General features: G+C 28.9%; 1 protein-coding gene and 1 long non-coding RNA gene across 4 annotated transcripts in view; one reads left to right on the forward strand and one right to left on the reverse strand.

Annotated features, from left to right (window-relative positions):
- LOC129969319 (uncharacterized) overlaps positions 1-9522 on the forward strand; it is a 39133-nt gene extending 29611 nt beyond the window's left edge. The window contains exon 3 of the long non-coding RNA XR_008784490.1: positions 9422-9522. This is a non-coding gene — a long non-coding RNA (uncharacterized LOC129969319). The remainder of the gene's footprint in view (positions 1-9421) is intronic.
- LOC129969317 (perilipin-1-like) overlaps positions 1-22229 on the reverse strand; it is a 77383-nt gene that overhangs the window by 43451 nt on the left and 11703 nt on the right. For 2 of the 3 annotated variants that reach the window (XM_056083835.1, XM_056083839.1), the window contains exon 2: positions 10409-10483. The exons of the other annotated variant lie outside the window; for it this stretch is intronic. In XM_056083835.1, the coding sequence (XP_055939810.1) occupies positions 10409-10425 (17 nt within the window). In that variant the 5' untranslated portion in view covers positions 10426-10483. The remainder of the gene's footprint in view (positions 1-10408; positions 10484-22229) is intronic. 3 annotated transcript variants of the gene reach the window in all.

The raw sequence follows: 22229 nt of genomic DNA on the forward strand, positions 1-22229 counted from the left end.
TGTCATACCAAACATTCAGATGGATGATTTACTACGGATAAAAGTTCATTTTTTAAAGTAATTTTAAGAACAAGAGACATGGATTACAAAGGAGGGCATATATTCAAAAATTACTATTTTTTTTATTTAAGATTTCCATTTATAGAAAGTTGATTTTCATGTATATGAATAAAAAAAATACATCATCTTAAAAAACAAAGAATTTAGGTAGTTCTGGATGCTGTTCAAATAAGTTCTCTTTATTTAAGTACGATCAATAAATGCAAGAGAAAAAAAATTCAACATTTGATTATATTATCGAATCAAGTTCGTCAAAAAGCCTTTTTTCACCCACATAATCATAATGACTGTATATAACTTTATTCAAAATATCGTAAGGCAGCTTTATTAAAATATTGCATTATTAAAAAAGTTATTTTTTAATTTTAGAACAGAGCAAAAACCATTTTTGGAAAAAAATCCAAAATATTATAATGTATGTATCCAAAATAATTATATATATATATATATATTAAATCCTAATTAATTTCCAAAGTTTTATCTTAATTTAACCCATTTTAACTTAATTCTAAAATTTCTCTTATTTCCTAATCCAATTTCACCTTTTTATTTAATTAATGCTCTGTAAAAATGCTGAAATCGGAAAGTTCCCACACTCCGAGTAAAGGGATAAAAAAATCTATTAAGCTACGCAATTTTTTTTAAAAGATCTCTATAATTCCCTTACCAAAATCGACACGTGTAAAGAAATCCCAATCAGAATCTCATAGTATATAATCACTGGGGGAAAAATATTTCGTGCTCTTTCGCTCTTTTTCCTCTTGTGCTGTGCTATGGACTGACGTAGCTCTTCGTTTCTTTCTTGTACGTAAATTATGCCTCCCGGGATGAAATAAAAGCGAGGTTTGTATTGCTTTCAAGTTACGCACTTATGATGTTTTGCAGCAACGATTATCTTTAAGACTGTTCCACTGTTTAGTTGGATACTTATTTTTTTCATCAATAAATTTATATGCATGTCTTTATAATTGGTCTTTAATTTGCATTAAAATTCTGCAAGCTAAACCTACAGAAAACTATAGTTGATGCCACACTATTCTGTAAATAAAATGCACTTTTCCTAAAATCAATGGTAGCAAGCAAGAGCCCTGATAATTTTGAATGAGTATAAAAGCTTTTCTTTACGAAGGATATTTTCATTATTTCTTCATCTATACTTATAATAAAGCTCAATGTGTGTGTGTGTGTGTGTGTGTGTGTGTGTGTGTGTGTGTGTGTGTGTGTGTTGGCGCTCTACAGGCCAGACCGTTTGACATACAGCTACCAAATTTGGTACATGTATACCTTGGAGGTTGGGAATGTGCACCTGGGGTTCCTTTTTTCGAATTTTTAATTAGAATTTTAATTATTAATTAAAACTAACTTTCCCACCAAAAAAATCTTCCATTTTCCCCACCGCCAAACGAGAAAGGCTTCAGTTTTTTTTCTCCCAACAGTAATGAGGCTAGGGTTAAAATTTTTCGGCGGATTATTTCAATCGATTCTGTTTATTTTCTTAATGTTTGATGCATTTAAAATTAAACATTGTTAATGAATCGATCTTTCAGATTCATTCTGAAGTACTTTTGAATTAAAATAAAACAGAATAAAGGAAATTAAAAATTTCTAATCCGCATAGCGTTACCCCAACTGGCGTAGAAAAAATCACGTATTTGCGTTACGTAACCGGCGAAGAAAATTCACGCATGCGCATTCTGTTCTGATTGTTGCCATGACAACCGCTATCAATGGATGATTTAAATTATTTTTGGGTTAGTTGCATGCTTTTATAAGTAAATTGTATTTATGTTAGTTATATATTTTTTGTATATGCTTATAGTTTTAAGTACATCGTTTTTTAAGTAGTTTTTTAAAACCTGTTTTCAACCGTTTATTTTAAACGATTCGTTTTATTTTCTTAGTGTTTGATGCATTTAAATTTTAACATTGTTAATTAATCGATCTGCTCATAATGAATCTAAGAAAATTTTGTTGACCAACTCTTGAGATATTACATAAATTAAAAAAGATATTCTTTAGTGCCCATAAAGTTTAAACGCTGAGTGACTCTATTTTCAGTAATCAGATTATTAAAAAAATGCTTTGTTTCAGTAAAAAATATTATTATATTAATTGAAGATTAATTCTTTCCACTTTAATTTAAAGCATAAATTCTACGGGTGCTAACAGAAAATGAGAGAGATACATATTACGTTATGACTGAAGGCCTTTATAATATTATAAATAAATTATATGATAATCAAAATTTGAAGTTTTAAAATATTTTGACGAAGAAGCTATTAAAGTAGAAATTGCATAAAATATTTAATTATTAAAATTTTAACGAACATTAAGATTGGCGAACCGGCTGGTCGCCGAAGACGGCTAGTAGTACATAAACTAACAAGAATATGACTAAAACCGTAATAACTGTAGCCTAAGTTACTAAATAAAGCCTTATGAATTCTAATAAAAATTATCACTCACAAATTCCAAAATTAAGACTTCAAAATTTGGGGTGGGGGTGCAAATCAAAAATGTTATATCCATTAAGGTTTTATAATCTTCTCCTATTGTTTCCTACATCTCACGCTTTTACAGTTTTTTTCTTTCTTCAAATCAATTTCTATTAATATTCTATATTTCTAAGAATAAATATTTCAATTCGCACGTAATTTATATATTTAATATTTTATTATAATATTAGATAATGTAGTTCTCATAAGAAATCTTACTCTTCTCATAATATTTTTAATTTTCGACTGTGTATAATTTTTTGTCGAATATATTGATGTCAGAACAATACTGTATAATACTGATATTTTAATAGAAACTTTCTAAGCATACTAGAATTTTAATCACCTATATATTTCAACTTCGAATGAATGCCCAGATGATATTCTTCCTCGTACTTTCATTGTATCTTAATTTCTTTATAATATTGCTAGATTTTCGATTTAAAAAAATCTTATTTCCTACTTTTTATCACAATGATAAAATCGTGCTTAAAACTTTTGATTTCTATTATTGTCTACTTTCTATTCTTTATTATATTTCATTATTTATGAGTATAAATATATATAGTATGCAAACTAAATATTAATATTTTCATATTGAAATGTACATCGCACCGCAATTATGAAATCAATTTTTAGTTAAATAAATTGGCTCATTTTAATTAAAAAGAGAAAAATTGTTAAAATAATCTGACATCAAAATGTAATATTTTATAAAATTTTACGGCTCTAATACATGAGGAAATAAATAAAAAACGATCTCGAAATTCCAATTTTACGAACAAAAAATACACGAAATTAAATAAAATTATTTGGAAAAGAAGTTTAATTTAGTCATAAAATTACTCATCGTTTATATCTAAAATTGACGATGATCTAGAATTTTTCTTAATTACAGCTATTGAACGACAAGATAATATCTGTAAACTATGAGAAAATGAGGTATTTTGAATAACCTTGAATTACTGAAGCCACGAGCTTCTTCTTGAAATTCAATCATTTGGGGATCCTGCAGATAATGATACAATATTTATTTTTAGCGTTATTTGAAATTAAGGTCATCTCCAAGATTTATTTCAAGTTTATCTTCCTGATAATAGAAATCGTATCTACGTAAATTCAGCAGTTTTGAAAAGCTTCAATGTGCATATTGAGAGAAAGAGATAAAAAAGTAAAAATTTAGACATTTTTTAACACGTGTAAACTGAATTCTTTCAAGGATAGAGAACCTTTTTTTCCCTTCAGTGGTTTAAGACTCAGATAAATTTTCAACGACTCGATCTTATAAGAAGTTGTAATGTTTACAATTGTTTAAATCTTTCCAGAATTGAAATTTTCAACATAATTGATATTTTAAAAGTGACTTTGGTCATTTTATTCTCTTGAAATTCATGCAACTATGAGAGCAAAAAGAAAAAATTTAAACATTGACTAAAAATTAAAAAGTGTTTCTAAATGATTTTTCTTTTTTTTGACAAAGACTTCAATTTATGTTATCGATATATTTTAAAATAACCAAGAAAACCAAAGAGTCTTCTCCCTCCCTGTCTCAATCACTGATCTGATTTCCCCAATTTTTGTTTCATATAAAAGTTTATGTTTAAGTTTAAAAGTTTATTTATGAGGGAAAAAACCTTGATTGAGTTGTCCCAGCCATAACCACAGTAAATGTTTCAAGCCAGTTTCGAAAATTTTTATTTCACATGAAAGTTTATGATCTCATAACAGATACATCCTCAAAAATCGTTTGCCCTTTTCTAGTTTCATAGATTGCAAAATAAAACTTAGACAGACTTTAAACTTCCACAGTCTAAACAATTAAAGCGATGTTGCCAAATTTCATTTTTTACTGACCAATCAGAATGCTCTATGTTTATTAATCAAGTTTAATTTAAAATAGTATTTTTGCGATAAGAAGTATTATTCATATGATTATATTAACGCTTTTGACTTAGTTGGCGAACAGTCAGTTTTATTATTTTAACTATATTACTTTTTTATTGTAATTATTATTTTTATTTCTAATTTTATATTTCTAATTTAAAGTTTTTAATGGGCGACGAAAAATATTTACGGAAAAAAAAATATCGCCTATTATCGAAAGTAGCTTTTACAGTAAGATCTAAGCTCTGATTTTCAGTATTGTGGGATGAAAGGATCGAAAAATACCAACAAAAAATTACTTGAACCTAGTTATGTCTCGAAACATATTTCCAAGTTTAACAGAAAATTATGTTCCTGCAATGAAAGAGAGATTGAGTATAGTTTTGATTCCTAGAATTTGAATCAGTTGCTTATTCGGCAATAAATAGAACGATTTCAATTACGTATGATGGGATCTGATTAACGATTGATATTTAGAATTGCAATCCAATTTTTGCATTCCAATACAGTTCATTATTTACTCTTACTTTTTGTTACTTTGCGAGGGCGGGGTGGAGGTCCATTTAATATTTTGGGAGGAGGGTTATATATGGGTCAATTTAAATGCCGATGTCTTGTCTTGTACAATTTTCGAAAAAATTATATTTCTCTTTTTTTCCATTATTTTATACAAGAAATATAAAGAGAAACAATTGCAATCAAGGTCGATCCATCACTATAAAACTTTAAGGCATTGAGCTAATTGCACATGAAAAGAAACTGTCAAAATCACTTGCATTTTAAATAGAAAACTTCTGCTTGGTGTGAAATCTTTGTATTACTATGTCTCTCAAAAACTATTTACTTTAACTTTAAAAGTCTGAGATTGAACGTCTACGGTGACTAGCATTGAGGGGTCCACGTAACTACCAAAAAGAAGGGGGAGGGGCTATTTTTTAAGGGCGTTTGCTTTTTGAAAAAGTAAAACACAAAATGTTCAAATATGACGCTAGATACAATTCTAGAAAAATATTTAGTGTATCGTAAGAGCTGTGTTGAATAGTGTATATAAGTGACAAAGATGAACTATGAATTAACAGAGAATGGAAGTCAGATTTCCGAGTTTGTAGTGGCCATTTATAAGAATCGACTGTTAAGTGGATTGAAGAAAAAGCAATTGGAGAAAAATAATTGAGATTATGTATGAGAAGACATGCAGCAAAATTCATTAAAACGTAATAAAAGACAAGTTTTTCATGGGAAGAAGCTTTCAACATTACTCACGGCCCTTCTAGCATATGGAAGCAGGACGAAACAGGATTGACAACAGTACAGGCAATGCGATCCAAGGCACAAGGCCGTCTGGTACCGTAAAATACTTTCATGCAATTATAATTTTTCTTTCTTTTTCAGTTAGTCTTTCTTATACAATTCACAGAGAAAACTAGAATAGATGTTACTTAAACAAAATATAAATAAAATAAAAGCATGGATTGCAAACATGTACATGTTGTAACTCTACCCTATATATTCATCATAAATGACAGAAAAATGAAGTTTCAAGAAAATACGAGATTTAATAATAATAATTTAATAAAAAATAAAGGAAACAGTCTATAAGTAGAAAACTAATTTTGGACTTTTAAAGTAAGTTTTTTTAAAAAAACCTTATGGTATACAAGAATATAAAATGAGAATATTGTAATCGTCACAAAATTAAAACTTACATATATATACTACATATAAAAGAAATGCAACTTTGTCAGTTCATTCAAACGAATGTTCTTAAGGGTTGATGCTATATCAATGCAGTAGAAGTACCGAAGGCAATCGCAATATCGGAAAACAACGGATAAATTAAAAAATGGTCATGGCGTCATAGTTACTGCTCTTAAATAATTTATTGCTTAATAAAATAAATTCAATTACAAGGAGACAGACGAAAAATAAATTTTCAGTTTAAAAATTCCAGCAAAATTTTTATCAGACCTTTTGACCAGTTATATGACAGTGAAGTTTTATTATAAGTGGTGAAAGAACGGTATATCACTGAAAATATATGCAACTATTACTGAGGGAAAAAAAATCATTTAAAAGATGAGGAAGTAAAAAGAAGAAGGATGAAGATATGAAATGAAAGAGAGTGTGGAAACAACTTTTTTTCTCCTCTTTGAAGGCAAAGTTCAGTTTTATCAAACTTACACGTGTCTCTGTTAGAAGGAAATGTGGAAAAAAATGTGTAAAGTTACACGTGGATCGAGATACTATACTCCCTGGCTTATAACATATGGAAAGACAGATAGATATCCAAAAGACAGATTTATAAATGGAAAGCATAAAAAAAGGAAACCTTTTAAGAGAGCTAATGTGATATCATAAACATCCAATTAGCTTAAATTGGTATGCTAGCAACATGTTCATAAATAAGTTAAAGTTATTTATGAACATGTTGCTAGCATACATTTCAGTGCAGAAAGGTAGGAATTTAATTCTAAAGAACTGTTTTAGAGTAAAATTAGTTAAACTGTTTTCAAACATTGTTAAAACAAATGTAATGAATAGTTAATGAAGTATTTTCCTAACTAATCGATATTTATATAAAGAATGCATTAATCCTCAATATCAACTGTCTTCAGTAATAACATTGTGTGTGTGTGTGTGTGTGTGTGTGTGTGTGTGTGTGTGTGTGTGTGTGTGTGTGTGTGTGTGTGTGTGTGTGTGTGTGTGTGTGTGTGTGTGTTTTGAGCAAAATTTCAGATTTAATTTAATTTCTAAATATTGAAAATAATTTAACTTTTTCATTTAATACACCAGATAAGCTGAAAACCTATTCATTATAGTTTAAATCAAGTTTAAAGTCATCTTATATTAGTTAAGATAGTAGATACTTTCGATTAATATATATTATTTATGACATAATATTGAATTGAATTAAGGTCGTTCAAAGATTAAAATTTCTCTAGATTTTCATAAAATGCCGTACATGAGTATTAATGCATTGTTACTCAGTTATCGATGTATTTTAAAATAAATAACATATAACAGACCATTCTTGTTATTTTAACAAAATTTTCTTATAATAAAGGCGAAAGTGTGCGCGCGCGCGAGCGAGCGAGCGTATTGACGGTTTACAGGCCAGACTTTTAATCTAAAGCTACCAAACTAGGCATATATAAATATTGGAGGGTGAGAATATGCATTTTGTATGGATATTTTTGAAATTTGAATTAGGATGTTAATTAATCAAAAAATAAGATTTTGATGCTTTTTCTCGATAATTTCCGAAAATATTCACGCACAAAACTGATTTTCACACCATTTTAAAGTTCAAAAAATTATTTTTTCAATAATACCAATTTAGCTACATTAAACTTTTCACGCCTATTTTACTACAATATTTTCATTGTTATGAATGAAACCCAAATCGTTTTCATTGTTGTTCTTAATGCTACATCTTGACTTTTTTCTCCCCATTGTTGCCGATTAAGCTATGAAGATTTAGCTTACTTTTCCATATTAAATAGATTTTAAAGCTTGTTTTTTAATAAAAATTTTGAACACTGTGTTTAACTTCAGTGATAATCAAGTGTTAGTTTGCTGAACACAATAACGCTTAACTTCAGAAATAATCAGTGATGATTTTTTTTTAAAAATTTGTTATAATTTTTTAAACACTTTTATATTATCTCTCTTTCAGCTGGACATTTTGCCCCCTTTATAAAAAACACTGTTTTTTGTTGTTGTTGTTGTTGTTGTTTATAGAATCAAAGAAATTTCTGTTGAATAATTCTCTAACATATTACATAAATCTTAAAATGTATTCCAAACACATCAAAAATTCACTGTTGAATACCTCTTCTTTTTTTTCCTTGATATTTTTAATGAAATTAATTCGATTAAGCAAACATGTTATTGATTTAGTTTAAATTTAATCGTTTCCCAATCAAAACTAAACTTCAAATTTTAGCTAAAATGAGTAGAAAATTAAAAAAGCGTATAGAACAATGAACATAACTATATATGACTCCTTAAATAGTTCAAGTTATATGACTCTCAATTTTTTCCCCCAATTATTGACTTAGAAAGCCATTAAGATTTAGTGACCTACAAAATTCAATTGCAATTTTACTTAATTAATAGTTTCAGCGAACCTAGCTAGTTGCCAAATGTATTTAGTTAAAAATATAATGCGTAAATTTGAATTATTTATTTTTTTATACTTCATACTAAACGTGGATTTACAATTAAATCTGCCTATATGTGCATAGATTTACATTTGTGAGTATGTTACGGAATGATCTTTCGAAACTGCAATAAAAAATGTATTATTATTTTATTCTGTAAAATTATTTGGGATATCTCTGCAAGACTGTTTATCTACAGCTACAAAAAAAAAATCGACACATATATATCTTGGAGGGTAAAAATATGCATCTTGGAGCGATTTTTTAAAATTTTTTATTATAATTTTAATTAATTAAAAATTAAACTGAAACTTGGAGGACATCCGTGATAACTTCTGAATATATTATTGCGCAAAAATAATTTTTTTTACTATCCCAAAATTTAAAAAAAAATTGTCTTTTTAATGATGCAAATTTAATAGGCGTACAAATTTTTCCTGAATTTTGGAAACTTTTAAATATATTTTTTCCTAATTTTTAATAATACATTGTATTGCTGCCCCGATATTCAAACCGTTTTCATGATTATATCAAATACTAGTCGCCTCAAGCGACCAGCTGTTTTACTGAGTATATTTTATTTCAGATAAATCATTTAGATATAACTTCGTGTCCATGATTCCACCAAATTGTTTGACAATAATACAGTTTTATTTTTATTGTTTTGCTTCAATTCTGTTTATTTCTCAAATAGAGACGGATCTATTATATCATAGGTCTATGTCCGATTCATCCATCTTCTAAATTTCGTGATATTATAACTTCAATTGTTTATTCGTCTTGCAAATTGCACATATAAACAGAATTTTTTTTATTTAGCATTCCACAATGGAAGAAAATCATTCGATGGAATATTTCATGAAGCAATGAAAAAGGTTCCAATTTCAGGACAAATAATGTAATATTTTGTTGAATATTAAGCAAAGAAAATTTAAAAAAAATTGGCAAAATTAAAGGAAAATTCGAAATTTTGGGACTTTTAATTGGTATCATTAAATGTAACTTTGAAACGATGTAAAATTCATTTTTGTGTCATTGTATTTAGAGTTTATCGATGTAAAGTATTAAAAATCATCTAGATTTTTAATCAATAAATATTTTAAAAGCAAATCTGTCTGAGGAATACATTCCGATTTTCTAAAGTATATATATGTACCAAATTCGGTAGCTGTAAGTCAAACGGTCTGGCCTAAAGAGCGCCAACACACACACACACTCGTACATTGATGTTTATTATTGGTAGAAATTCATCGTATAATTTTTTACCGTTGTTGAAAGCTAAGGAAGAAAGACATTTTTAATATCTGCGTAATTTATATAACGAATTAAACATGTGAAATTACAATATATCAAAAGTTAGAAGATAGATGGAGAAGCATTTTTAATAATGTATTAATGCCATGTGACTGGTCACCAATGAAGTACACATTGATGAATTCAGCACAGAATGTGAATCTGATCACAATGTGAAGTACACGTTGATGAATTGATGAATACACAGAGAAGTGCATTCACCAGTGAAGTACACATGTTCTGTTCAAGTACACATTGAACAAAACATATATGAAACTATTAAAATGCACAATTTTGATATGTGACTGTTTAACAGAGTCATGGATAAAAAGTTATGTTTAAGCAATTGAATTGAAATAAAATTTAATTAATATACCCGGTAAACCAGATGGTCTTCAAAGACGTCTAGTAGTATATAATTGTTTTGCTATTATGATATTCAGAAAGGTCATTAATTAAATCTATGTTACAAAACAACAAAATAGGAATGATGGAAATAAGAAATTTTCATACCGATGTAAACGTAACATCTTTGCTTTTATGCTTCCAATCTAGCTCCTTCGAAGAATTAATGATTTACATATAGCACTACAAGAAACAAGTAAAAAATAATGTTTATAATTGATTAATAACAGAAAATTTAAAAATTTACTTTCAAGATGTTTAAAAAAATTGTTTTTGAGAAATATTTGATTGGAATTATGGGAAACTATTAATAAGAAATGAAATCTTTTAGCAATGAATATTTTTAATAGAGCTTTAATTTAGAATTTTTCAAGAGCTTCAGTATAACTGTAATTTTATTAATTTTAAAATTGAAATTAAAATAATAAACATTTTAAACTTTCAACACAAGTAATTAGTATAATACTGATATGATGCTATTTTATCCTACCGATTTAACTGGTAGGATAAAATAATATATAGTTAATATACGAATAAATGCTTTTTAACACTCGTTATCATTTCATAATTTTAAAGATACCTAGAAAAAAAATTTCAAATGCTTTATTGAAGAATAAAATGTTTCTTTTAACATTCTGTTTTTTTCCCTCTCAAATAAAGAATTATATGCATTATGTAATTGAAATAGTATACTTCACAATTATTATGAAAATGATAATCAGGAACAGTAAATGCACCTATTAAAATTTTTAAATTATACACTGACTAATGTGAAAAAAAATTAAATACTTCCTTTTGAAAAGATTAACTACTATGTTGATTAAACTATATAAAATATATTCATTTAATTGCTATAAGTAGCTTAAATAGGAAATGAATATAATATAAAAAAATTCATTTTATTAAAATGTATCAAATTTTTACAAAGTATAATAATGTAATTTTAAAAATTGCTAAATTCAGAGAAAAAAAAATTGCACGCCAGTTAAAGTGCTATATATATAATTTTCTAAATTCAAAATGGCATAAAAACTAGTTTTGTTCAATAATATCTTCGGAAATTATTGCGCGCAAATGCCAAAATTTAGTTTAATTTTTAATTAATTAAAAATTATAATTATAGCATCTTAAGATATTGATAAGATAAAACATTTTCTAAAGATTTGACTCTAAACATTTTCCGGTGGGGTCATGCTATTTAGTTTAGCAGCATATGATTATAAGATTTTTCCAAGTTGTTTATATATGAAATAAATAAATGAATAATTTCTATGAAAATAGATTTTCATCATTTTACAACAATACTAATATGTTGTTAAATATAAAATTATTAAAATGCTTCATCAAAAAAATCCATATTCAAACAAATCCTCGTTGATTTCACTTAATGACACAATATGAATTCGTTTTTAATGACATTAAATGAAGAGCTTATTATTGCATATGACGTCATAATGGATATCACAAGGCTTTTAGTCTTGTTGCCAAGTGGAAAAAACTTGCTTAAAAATTATCTGATTTATTTAAATTAACAAAGAGGACGAAATGGAAAAATCTCGATCTGAATGCTGATCACCACGTGAAGGCAAAGTGATCTATGAACGAAAGAATTGAATTTTGGCGATAAGGAAAAGAGATAGCTAAATTTTTTCCAACTATATAGGAAATAATCCAATCAGTTTTTCTTCATTTTTTTCCCTGAGTCCTTGAGTGTCCAAAGGCACCACACGTGTATTTGAAATGCAGATCTCTCAAGGCTGTTTGCTTTAGATTTATAATATTTATATTTAAAAATGCGATTCCACTTTCATTTGTGTTAATAAAAAATGAAATTATCTGTTGAAGATTAGAAAACGGGAAAGTTCATAATTGTAAATTAGTTCAGAATGTTTTTGTAAGATAAATTGCAGCCTACTAAGAAATGATTTTCAAATACATTTTTCTCAACATAATTGAAGATTTATCCCATTAAAAACAAAATTATCATCAACATTAATGTTGTTGCTTAACATCATTGTAATTGCTTAAGCATTTTATCATAAAAGGGATAAAAGGCTTAAGCAATAAATAAAAGAAATTATATAAGTAAATATTCATGCAATAAATCTTAAGTTGTGAGATTGTAATTTTTTTTCTGAACATTTTCTTTGCCCCCCCCCTCCGAAAAAATGCCCAATGATAGAAAAAGAAAAGATCACATTAAAAACAATCCCATTTTTGAAAAACTTAGTAAGTCTCATGAAACGTTAAAAATTTAACACAGCTTTTATGAAAGTGTCTCTGTATTAAGATGCATATATTTTGAATTCAAGAATTTTGTTTGGATTTCTTAAAAAAGGTTTTTAGTTTTCTTATTTTAACGTCTAACTTTGAAACAACGTGTAGGCTATTTCGGGAGACTATCGTAATTTTGAAACGTAATCAGATGACAAGGATAATGCCTCAGCAAGCTTCCCTTTCACACTAACGGGAGGGTTTTTGACTCATGATGAAAGACTAAAGATATGAATAATCTAATTACGTTTGTGTTTGATGTATGAAATAATGATTTCAAAAAAAATGAAAGCTACTTCCATAAAAAATTACAAAGACAATCTAAATTGTAAATCATATTTTCGATTAAGTGAAAGTTTATATATTTTCAGGCTGACTGATACACTTATATATTAGAAAATAGCCGAAAGATTATATAAATATAGATTTTTTTTATAATCAAAAATTTTACATTTTTCAAGATATTCCATGCATTTTTTTTTTTTTGCCTTAAAAGTGCTTGATAAAACTCACACATCAATCATTTCTAAAATTTTTATACTTATATCAAATTAATTATGAAAGAATATCACACCAGAAAATATATTGAACTTTTAATTAAATCTTGGATTTTCAAGTAATTGAATATTTTGTGCTATTACTTTTACAATACATATGTGTTTCCATATTTTTAAGTGTCTTTCATAAATTATAAGTTAACTGCTTTTATTTCAATAAAACTTCGTTAATGCTTCATTACTTTCACAGTAAAACTGATTAGCACATTATTTAATCTGCATAGTCATGAAAACGATATATTAATGAATCTTGGTTCAAAATAAAATACATTACTTGCAATGATTGTACAATATTTTTCTCCTTATAATGTGACAGACAATATTTATAAACTATAATTTTTTTAAATAATCACTTTTAACAATTAAACAACAAATAAAGGTTATCGTTTGTCTCGGGAAAAATCAAAGACGTCAAGGTATTTTCAGTATGCCAAATCATTGCCAAACAGCAAGACTTAAATAACGATGGATATTTTTGAGATTGCTTTAAAAAATTGAAAAAGGTATGAAAAGAAGCAATTAAAAAAATTCTTTCTCTTTTTTTGAGTCAAAGCACGCCATGCCTGAGAGAGACTTGGTTAACTTTCGAAAATGGGAGAATAAACTCAACTTGGGAGTTGAGTTTATTTAAAATTGCGTATTGCACAAATCTTTAATAATCTTGAAACTTAAATATGATTCAGAACTATTATATATTTTATTGAAGAAGTGCCTTTTCAGTTTGAAATTCCAAAATGCCGAGGGCTTAAAGGAAAATTAATGTTCTAGAGACGACACAAAAATAATCTCTCTGCCATGGATTCAAGGAAAATCAGAATCAACAAAAAAATTTTTTTCATATAAAACGCAGTTTGGGATTATGTTTAGTTCCATTTCCATGCCACTTTTAAACAACATGGCGAGTATTTTAACCGCTTAACTGTTTTGCCCGTATGCCATTCTGAATTTTAATAGTTATAAGCAAAAAATAAACAATCCATAACAATTATAATTCAATATTAAAATTACTTCGAATTAGCTAAGTCAAGTATTCAATGGATTTCCATTTGAATTAAAATAAGAAAATATTCCCAAAACAGAAGGTGTCATCTTATTAGATAGTAAAGAAAATAAAACAGTTAAGTGGTTAATGCGGCTTTGGGGTAGATGATGAGGATGGACGCAGGAGACGGCATTCCTTCCGTAGACGTCTGTTTATTCTTAATTTGGTGATAAAAGTAAAAATGGAAGAGTTATACTAGGTAAAATGATTGGAAGTATTTGAAAGCAATTACTGCTTTAGATGACTACGCAATTTGAGAATTTAATTACATTAAAACTGCAAAATTATATATTTGATTGAGGTGACTGATTGATTTGATCCTTAAACATTTCAAGGGAAAAAAAAGAGATGTATCTTCTTTGAGATGAGTAAGGTACAAAATTTTAATTAAAAAAACATTAATAAATAGCTTTTTAAAATCTTTATTTGATCTTCTTATTTATATATATATTTTAATTTATTTTAATTTTTATCAGCATTTATTTAATATATATTTAGCAATCAGATAAAAAAAACTCAAACATTCTCTATTATTTTGCAATCAAATTGCTAATCATGGCCAAGATAACGAGGTTATATAAAAAATGATATTATTCACTTTTATTGTGTTAAATAGTAAGAAAAGATAACACAAAAAAAATCATCAAACAATAGAGTTTTTGAAGCGAATTTATAGCATCCAGTACGGGTAACATAAAAATCCCAATTGTAGTCATTTTAATCAATTTCTTAGGCTATGCTATGATGGAACGAAATGAACTATTCTATTACACTGTAACCATAAATAAAAATTCCTTCTACAGCAAAAGTATTTAGACCTATTCGCAAGTATTACACGCACATAGGATTTAAAAAGTCAGGTTTCGAAGAATTGAGTGTTTAATAAAAAGGAAAGACCATTTCTTGCGTGCATTTGCTTTTTATAACGAAATATTTTACAGAAGTCATGCAATAAAAAAAAGAAATTTGTGTTTTGCAGACCGGATATCCTAACCTTGAATTCGTTAGCTTGTTAAGGATGTCAGAAGTCATTAACCTATGTCGTGCTGCTACGGAATTTGCATATGTTTACGAAGAAATAACTCATTTTGGTATTTTATTCGATAATCGTATCCTTTGGCGGATATTCGATCGGTGGGTGATGTTAAAGCACCTCACTATGATCACGACTAGCGACTACTGAGGTAAGAGGAAGCTTCAAGTACGGATGACATTCTTTCATGAAATGACATTAAGGAGAAAATAACTTCTAAAGAAGCCTTTCTGTCATAAACTTAAATCAGCGGAAGTATTTCCCCAAAACTTTCTCGCATACTCTCTAATAAAGGTGTTATAACCAGAGAACGCCTTGCATGGCATTGGCTTACAATAGTTTCGAAATATTAACCGTTGGCACGAATTAAGCATTTTTGCTGAATTTATCATGTGATTATTGGCGAGTTTTTTGACGATTGATCCTTGGCATGCGGTTAATAGTATTCCAAAATCGAATTTGTGTTTTAGACGCGTTTTCCCCAATCTATTGAAATAAAAATTTGACGCAAAACTGCATTTGCAGCGACAAAATCATACACCATATCTAATATATTTAAGTTATTGCTTTTTTTGAATTATCGCGTTTACATGTGTCTGAAAGTACAGACCGACAGATGGTCACCTCCTCATTGGATTTGGCTCAAGGTGTGACAGATGTCTACACTATATATTGTAAATATGTGTGCCGAGTTCATCTAGCTCTTTTTGTTTTGTAGTTATCGCGTTAATTTATATTCGAACAGCCGGACAGACAGATTTCCTCTGAACGGATTTTGCTCAAAATTTGACAGAACTTTGGAGTAAAGACCGTGTACCAAATTCCATACGTCTAACTCAAAAAGTTTTTTTTTTTTTTTTTTTTTTTTTTTTTTTTTGTCAGTCTGATAGACAGGCATTTACCCAAAATGCGTTTTTCGAAGTCAGGAAGGTCTGAAACGTGGAGATTCGTCAAAATCTCGAGTTCGAATTTTTTGACGATTACTATATTTCTCTATATTGCGTATACGAGAAAATAAAAAAAAGGGGGAAAGAGACATTCTTTTTACTTTCTCGTGTACAAAGCATACAGATGGAAAATACTGTAATCAAAAATTCAACTTCGAAATTCCACATTTCAGCTCTCCTTGAATTCGAAAGACACGTTTTTAGCATTACGTCTGCATACATGTGAATAAAGATACTTTGAAGTAGATAGAGGAAATTTGATGTCTAAACGTCTCACCAAGTTTGCACATTTTTAAGAAATTTTGGGAGAAATTTATTCAGAGGAAGCCTATCAATCTGGCGAGTGCAAATGAATACAATCATTTCAAAGCGTAGAGAGCTAGATGGATGAAGTTTGATACACAAGCTAAGTGTCTAAAATGCAGATCTATACAGAATTTGGAATCCAATCCGTCAAGAGATTGACCATCTGTAAATCTTTCTATTGCATGTATGTAAACATTATCATTCAAAACGTAACTGCAATATCTCAAAACGCATGTAAGCGTAATGATTAATAAATGAAATTTGATATATATTCTCGTGAATACAGCTCTGTGTAAGATTTTGGTTTCAATCGATCGGAAAAATATACATATACATATTTACATATACATATATGATACTAAAATACAAATTTGATTTTTGAGCGTACTAATATATTAACCGCAAACCAATGATTTATCGTAAAAAAGGCTCCATATTTTGTAACTATTGTTCGATGCAATGCAATGCAATACAAAACAAATGTACAAAATAATAAAAGTTAACACAAAACTGGAGCAGTTTTCTTCAATATACTTCATATGCATTATACTCAAAATTCAAAAGTGTAAGATTCCGAAAATTAAATTTCAAACACTCTTAATACTCCCAAGATCTTGTTTTATGCGAAGGGGAAGGGGGTACCACCTATATTATAGAGCATGAGAGAAAATTTGGGATGATAACTCACGCTGGTATATTTATTAATTCATTTTAATGCTGTTTTACATTTCTATCAAAATATGCCTCGATATATAATTTGTTGATTATAAAATCTTTTTTTTTTTCTTTCATCTTAAAATACAACGTATTCCTTTAAATATATCAAGGGCAATTCACGATATATGAGGGTTTTTGAACAGAAATTTTTATGGAGATTCGAATCTCTGGTATGAAACAATGTAAAGGGGTAATTTTCTAAACTTTATTCGTTTGCTTTATGTCTATATATTATTTTAAAATTTTACTCTTAAATACATAGCTATGACAACATATACGTACATTAAAGAAAACTAAAGAAGAATCTAATTTTCAGTCCGAAACATCACATAATTATATAGTTTTAATCTTGATTCATCGGAGTATTATTTATAAAAGTTCATTCTTGATTATAATAAGGATTATGCAAGTAATAAAATATTTCTGGTAAATATTCACAAAACTTTAATAAAATGAAAAGGAAAATTGTATGCGATTAAAACTGATTTCTCTAAAAAAAACTAATATTTTTTTTATTAATGTCAAAATGACGTAAAAATGATTAGAATCCTTGAATTAATATACTGCTGAAGTAAAGCTTTAACATTTGAATTAACTTTTAAATAAAGATCTAATTTAAATATATAGCTATTTATTTAAGGCTTAAAACGTGTAAGCTTTAACGTTTCAACTAATTTTTATATAAAAATTTAATAAAGATTCAGAGAAATCTTTTCTTTGTGAAAATTTTCTATCCAAAAATTAGATATCAGCCGAATTTGTTAGTTCTAGGTTCAAAGGTTTTCCACGTAGTGGATTTTGAACGATTTCTGCATCCTATATATCGCCTCAGGTAGTTTACAGAAAGTATCCAGCCTTATCGCGTTAAAACATGTTATCTTCAGTTTTCCTCGTCAATGAAATTGGCCATACCTGTTCACATTGTATACTGAATTCACTTTTTTTTAATCACATTATTACCCATTATTTAGATAAGTATTAAATGTAAAAATCACGAGCAGAAAATCGAACTGCTCACCATGGCAATAATTTATTATTTCTAAAATGATATAAGTGTATTGATATTATTATTAGTAGTTTAAAATCATATATAGATCGAATTGCATTTCAAATAATTTTCAGAACGATAGATTAACAGATAAGAAAGCTTCTACCTTCCTTTTCGAATTCTTTGGATTTTTGTCGAAGAGCAGATTAATTCAGTTCGTGAACAAAAGAAAATAGAAATAAAAAAATTCTCGCCGGCAATATTTTTAATTAGATAAGCGAAAAGATAAGACAATTTAGACTCCCGATTGTTTAAATCCTGTGATGAGGCATCATCATTCACCGATTGCTTTTGCTTCATTTTCGTGGAATTGTTGATTAATTTTATCATTTACATATCCTGCATGGATAAGAATGTTTTAAGAGATATTCGACTGAAAAAAAAATTTTTAGGTGATAAAAGAAATTGATTTTTTTCGCCTAAAAGAAAGGCTGAATCAGCTTAGCAGTTTTAAATATAATGAACTCTATTTTTAAATGCTCCACCAGAACAACAAAAAAGTTTTCTTTATAAAACCAGTGGGAGGGGTTTTCCCAAAACTTTCTCGCGTGCTCTTTAATAAATATGCTATTCTTTTCTCCTCACGCATAAAATTATAAAACTTGACCAAGAGCTCAAATTTTTATTTTTAGAGTTATGCACATGGAAAGTTTTATGCTTCATAATGTTAGAAAGAAAACCGAATATACATTTTGGATGTCTTTTGTTCAACCAACTGGAACATAAACGACAATCTTAGTAACAAGATCCCATACTGCTGTTGTTTCTTATGGCACTTGCCATGGTCAAGCCCGCTGTTACGAAGACAGCGATTTAAGCCGGTGGGGGAGCGTCTCTTGTTTTTTTAGTAGCGCCAACTAGGGCCAAGAGTACGACTTAGCTACTCATGCATCACATTCGCTTGCACAACCCCTTTTTACAGGGGGGGGGGACATTCACACATCTCACAGATAGAACAGATGAAGAACAACCATGTCCGAACCGGGACTCGAACCCAGGGAAGACGCGCTATCCTTATGCCAGGACGCCGGCAGATCCCATACTAAATTTCATTTATTAAATCCTTATATTTTTGAATAATAACATAGATATGTAATGATATCTCTTAATCTAATTTAAATCCTAATTAATTTCCTAATTTTCATCATAATTTAGCTCATATTAACTTTATTCCAAAATGCTCTCTTATTTCCTAAACCAATTCCCACGTTTTATTTAATTAATTCTATACGTGCTCTCTAAAACTGCTGGTCTCAGCATTTTCTCACGCTCCGATTGAAAGGATAAAATTCCTTAATGCTTACAATATTTTTTCAAAGATACCTAAGATTCCCTTTCCTAAGTCGACACGTGGCAAAGAAATCCCTATCAAAATCTCATATTAAATTCACTGAAAGTAAAAATTTCTGCCGCTTTTGCTCTAGTGTAGACTGACATATTTCTTACCATTTATTCTTTGTACGTGAATTATAAATCCCGTGGTGAAATAAATCGAAGTTTTAAAATTTCAAAAGTTTCTTCTATTCGGCCACACAACTGGTAAAACATGTTTACATATAGATATCTGAAAATATAAGCCGACAAACAGTATTGATTGAAAGTTTTATAAAAATCTGCAATTTAAATTCGAAAATCGTGCGTCAAATTTCATTTACATAAGTCTTTGCGTTTTTGAATTATCCTGTATACATACATGCATGCGAGTATACATGCCCTTAATGGATATTCTTGGATATATATGGAATATACAACCTCTTTGAGATATTAGGATCAAAATTTGACACGGATCTACGCTGTAGATAATAAATCTATATATCAAATTTTATCCACTGATCTCTTTTTTATTTTGAAGTTATGGTGTTTGCGCGCACAGCCAGACAAACAGATTTCCTGTGAATATCTATACATTTACTTTTCAGACCACATACATTTTATTAATCTAGTTAAATGTGTTTTTGAATTAGTATGCAAAGAATCACAAATGGGCCGGGATAGCCTGGTTGGTAGGGAGTTGGATTCGTGTCCTTTGGGTTGCGAGTTCGAACCCCACCAACCGAAGACTCTTCGTGTGTGTTGTGGCTGGCGCACGTATAAATCTGTCGTGGTCACAAAGTCCTCCATGTCGACCACTGGAAGTACTGGATCAGGGGTAATCGTTCCCTGATTCAGGTCTAAATTACGATCTGTGGATGAGTGAATGTAATGCATGAATGAAGTCCGCCTCGTAAAAAGGGTTGTGACGTGTGTGTAGCTAAGTCGTACACAAGATCCTAGATGGCACGACTGTAAAAACAAGAGACGCGCCTTTGGCTTAAAATCACTGACTTCTAAAGTCAGTGGGCTTGTCTATGACAAGTGTCATTAGAAACAACAACAACAGAATCACAAATATACGATGTACAAATCTACAGAGGGCTGTGCTGCATTTTCGTATAAGTTACACAACCTATAGCTTAGGGCCTCACAAAATTTTCTGAGGGAACAACAGCCGCATATAATTATAATACTCAAATAGATTTGTAAAGGACTCCATGTCTCAAATAGCTTAGGAACTGACGAAATCCAAACCACTATTGCAAACCACACCGTTGGCAGATTTAGTTCAAAATTTAATAAAGATCTACTCATTAGATGCTGCGCCAATCTTTATCCATTTATACTTTTTGTTGTTATTGTGTTCCTTTATACACAGATGGGTGGGCAAACTGTTGGCGAATTTTGTCCAAAATTTGATGTAAATCTACTTTTTTGGTGTAAAGACCACGTATCAAATTTCTTTCAAGTAATTCTTCCATTTTTGAGTTGTCGTGCTTACAGATGGACAGATGAAATTCCAATAATGTGTTTCAGATTCAGAGAGGTCTGGGATGTGGAAATTCGCCAAAATCAGAAGTTTGAATTCTTTGAAGATTCCAATACTTTCTCTTATTATATTTCGTGTATTGGAAAGAAATACAAAAAGTTACAGAAAATATTATTTTGGAACTTATTAAGTACACATGTTAAGTACGTATTGCATGGATTTAGGGATTAAAATTTTAAAAAATAAGACAGTATAATTTAAAGCTAAAATTAAAACGCATCTATTGTCTGGCAGGTGTTACCCAATGCAATAACAACGCATGATAAAAAGCATTAGAATTTCTTTACTTAATAATACAAAAGCATTTATATGCTTCTAAATGTGAATTTTGGAAATGCAAGTTTTGTAATTACGAATTTGAAGTATGGCAATAAAAGATTGGGAAATACCGGCTAGTATGTGGTTTTACTGAGGAAAATTTTCAAACTTTCCGCAATCGATCACAAGATCGCTTAAACTCCCTCCTCCCCTCTGATAAATACTTTCTCAAATGTCACCATTTACGCTTTTCCTCATCAAACAAAAAACAAGGATAAATATTTCCTTTTAATCTTGACTATTGATGTTTTGCAACAAACAAACGTTGAGTGCTGTTTCGACAGATGGAATTTCAATAAATGCTCAGTATACTGCTCACTATTCTATTAGTAATGCTTTTTCACTATTCTTTGATGGATCCTCTATTAAGTATCAGAGTTTCCTCCAACTTTTCGTCACGCGCCACTCTATTGAAGAAGGAAACACCCAGATTTAACTGTACTGCTGGTCCTAATGTTTTGAAAACACATCATAAAGAGTAGATCAAAGAAATTTGCATAAAAATATAATCAACTTATGAAATCATTAACTTTTTTAAAAAATAATTAAACGGAAAGTAAATGAAAATAAAATTTTCTAAAATTTATTCAAGGAAAATCTAAATACAATAGACGTTTTGTATAATAATTTTATTGGATAAATAGAGTACAAAATGGAATGAAAAGATAATATTTTAATGAAAAGTAAGGAGAAAAAAACAAGCAAATTAATAATGTTCTCGAATCAGGCAAGAACGTATCAACGAGAACCAAAGCAGATATACCAGGCCGATTTCATAGGAAGCCATGAAAGCAAAATATAAATGTATAAATTTATTTTTCAGT

Source organism: Argiope bruennichi, chromosome 5 (assembly GCF_947563725.1).
Source record: "Argiope bruennichi chromosome 5, qqArgBrue1.1, whole genome shotgun sequence".
In the NCBI taxonomy this organism is placed as follows: Eukaryota; Metazoa; Arthropoda; class Arachnida; order Araneae; family Araneidae; genus Argiope; species Argiope bruennichi.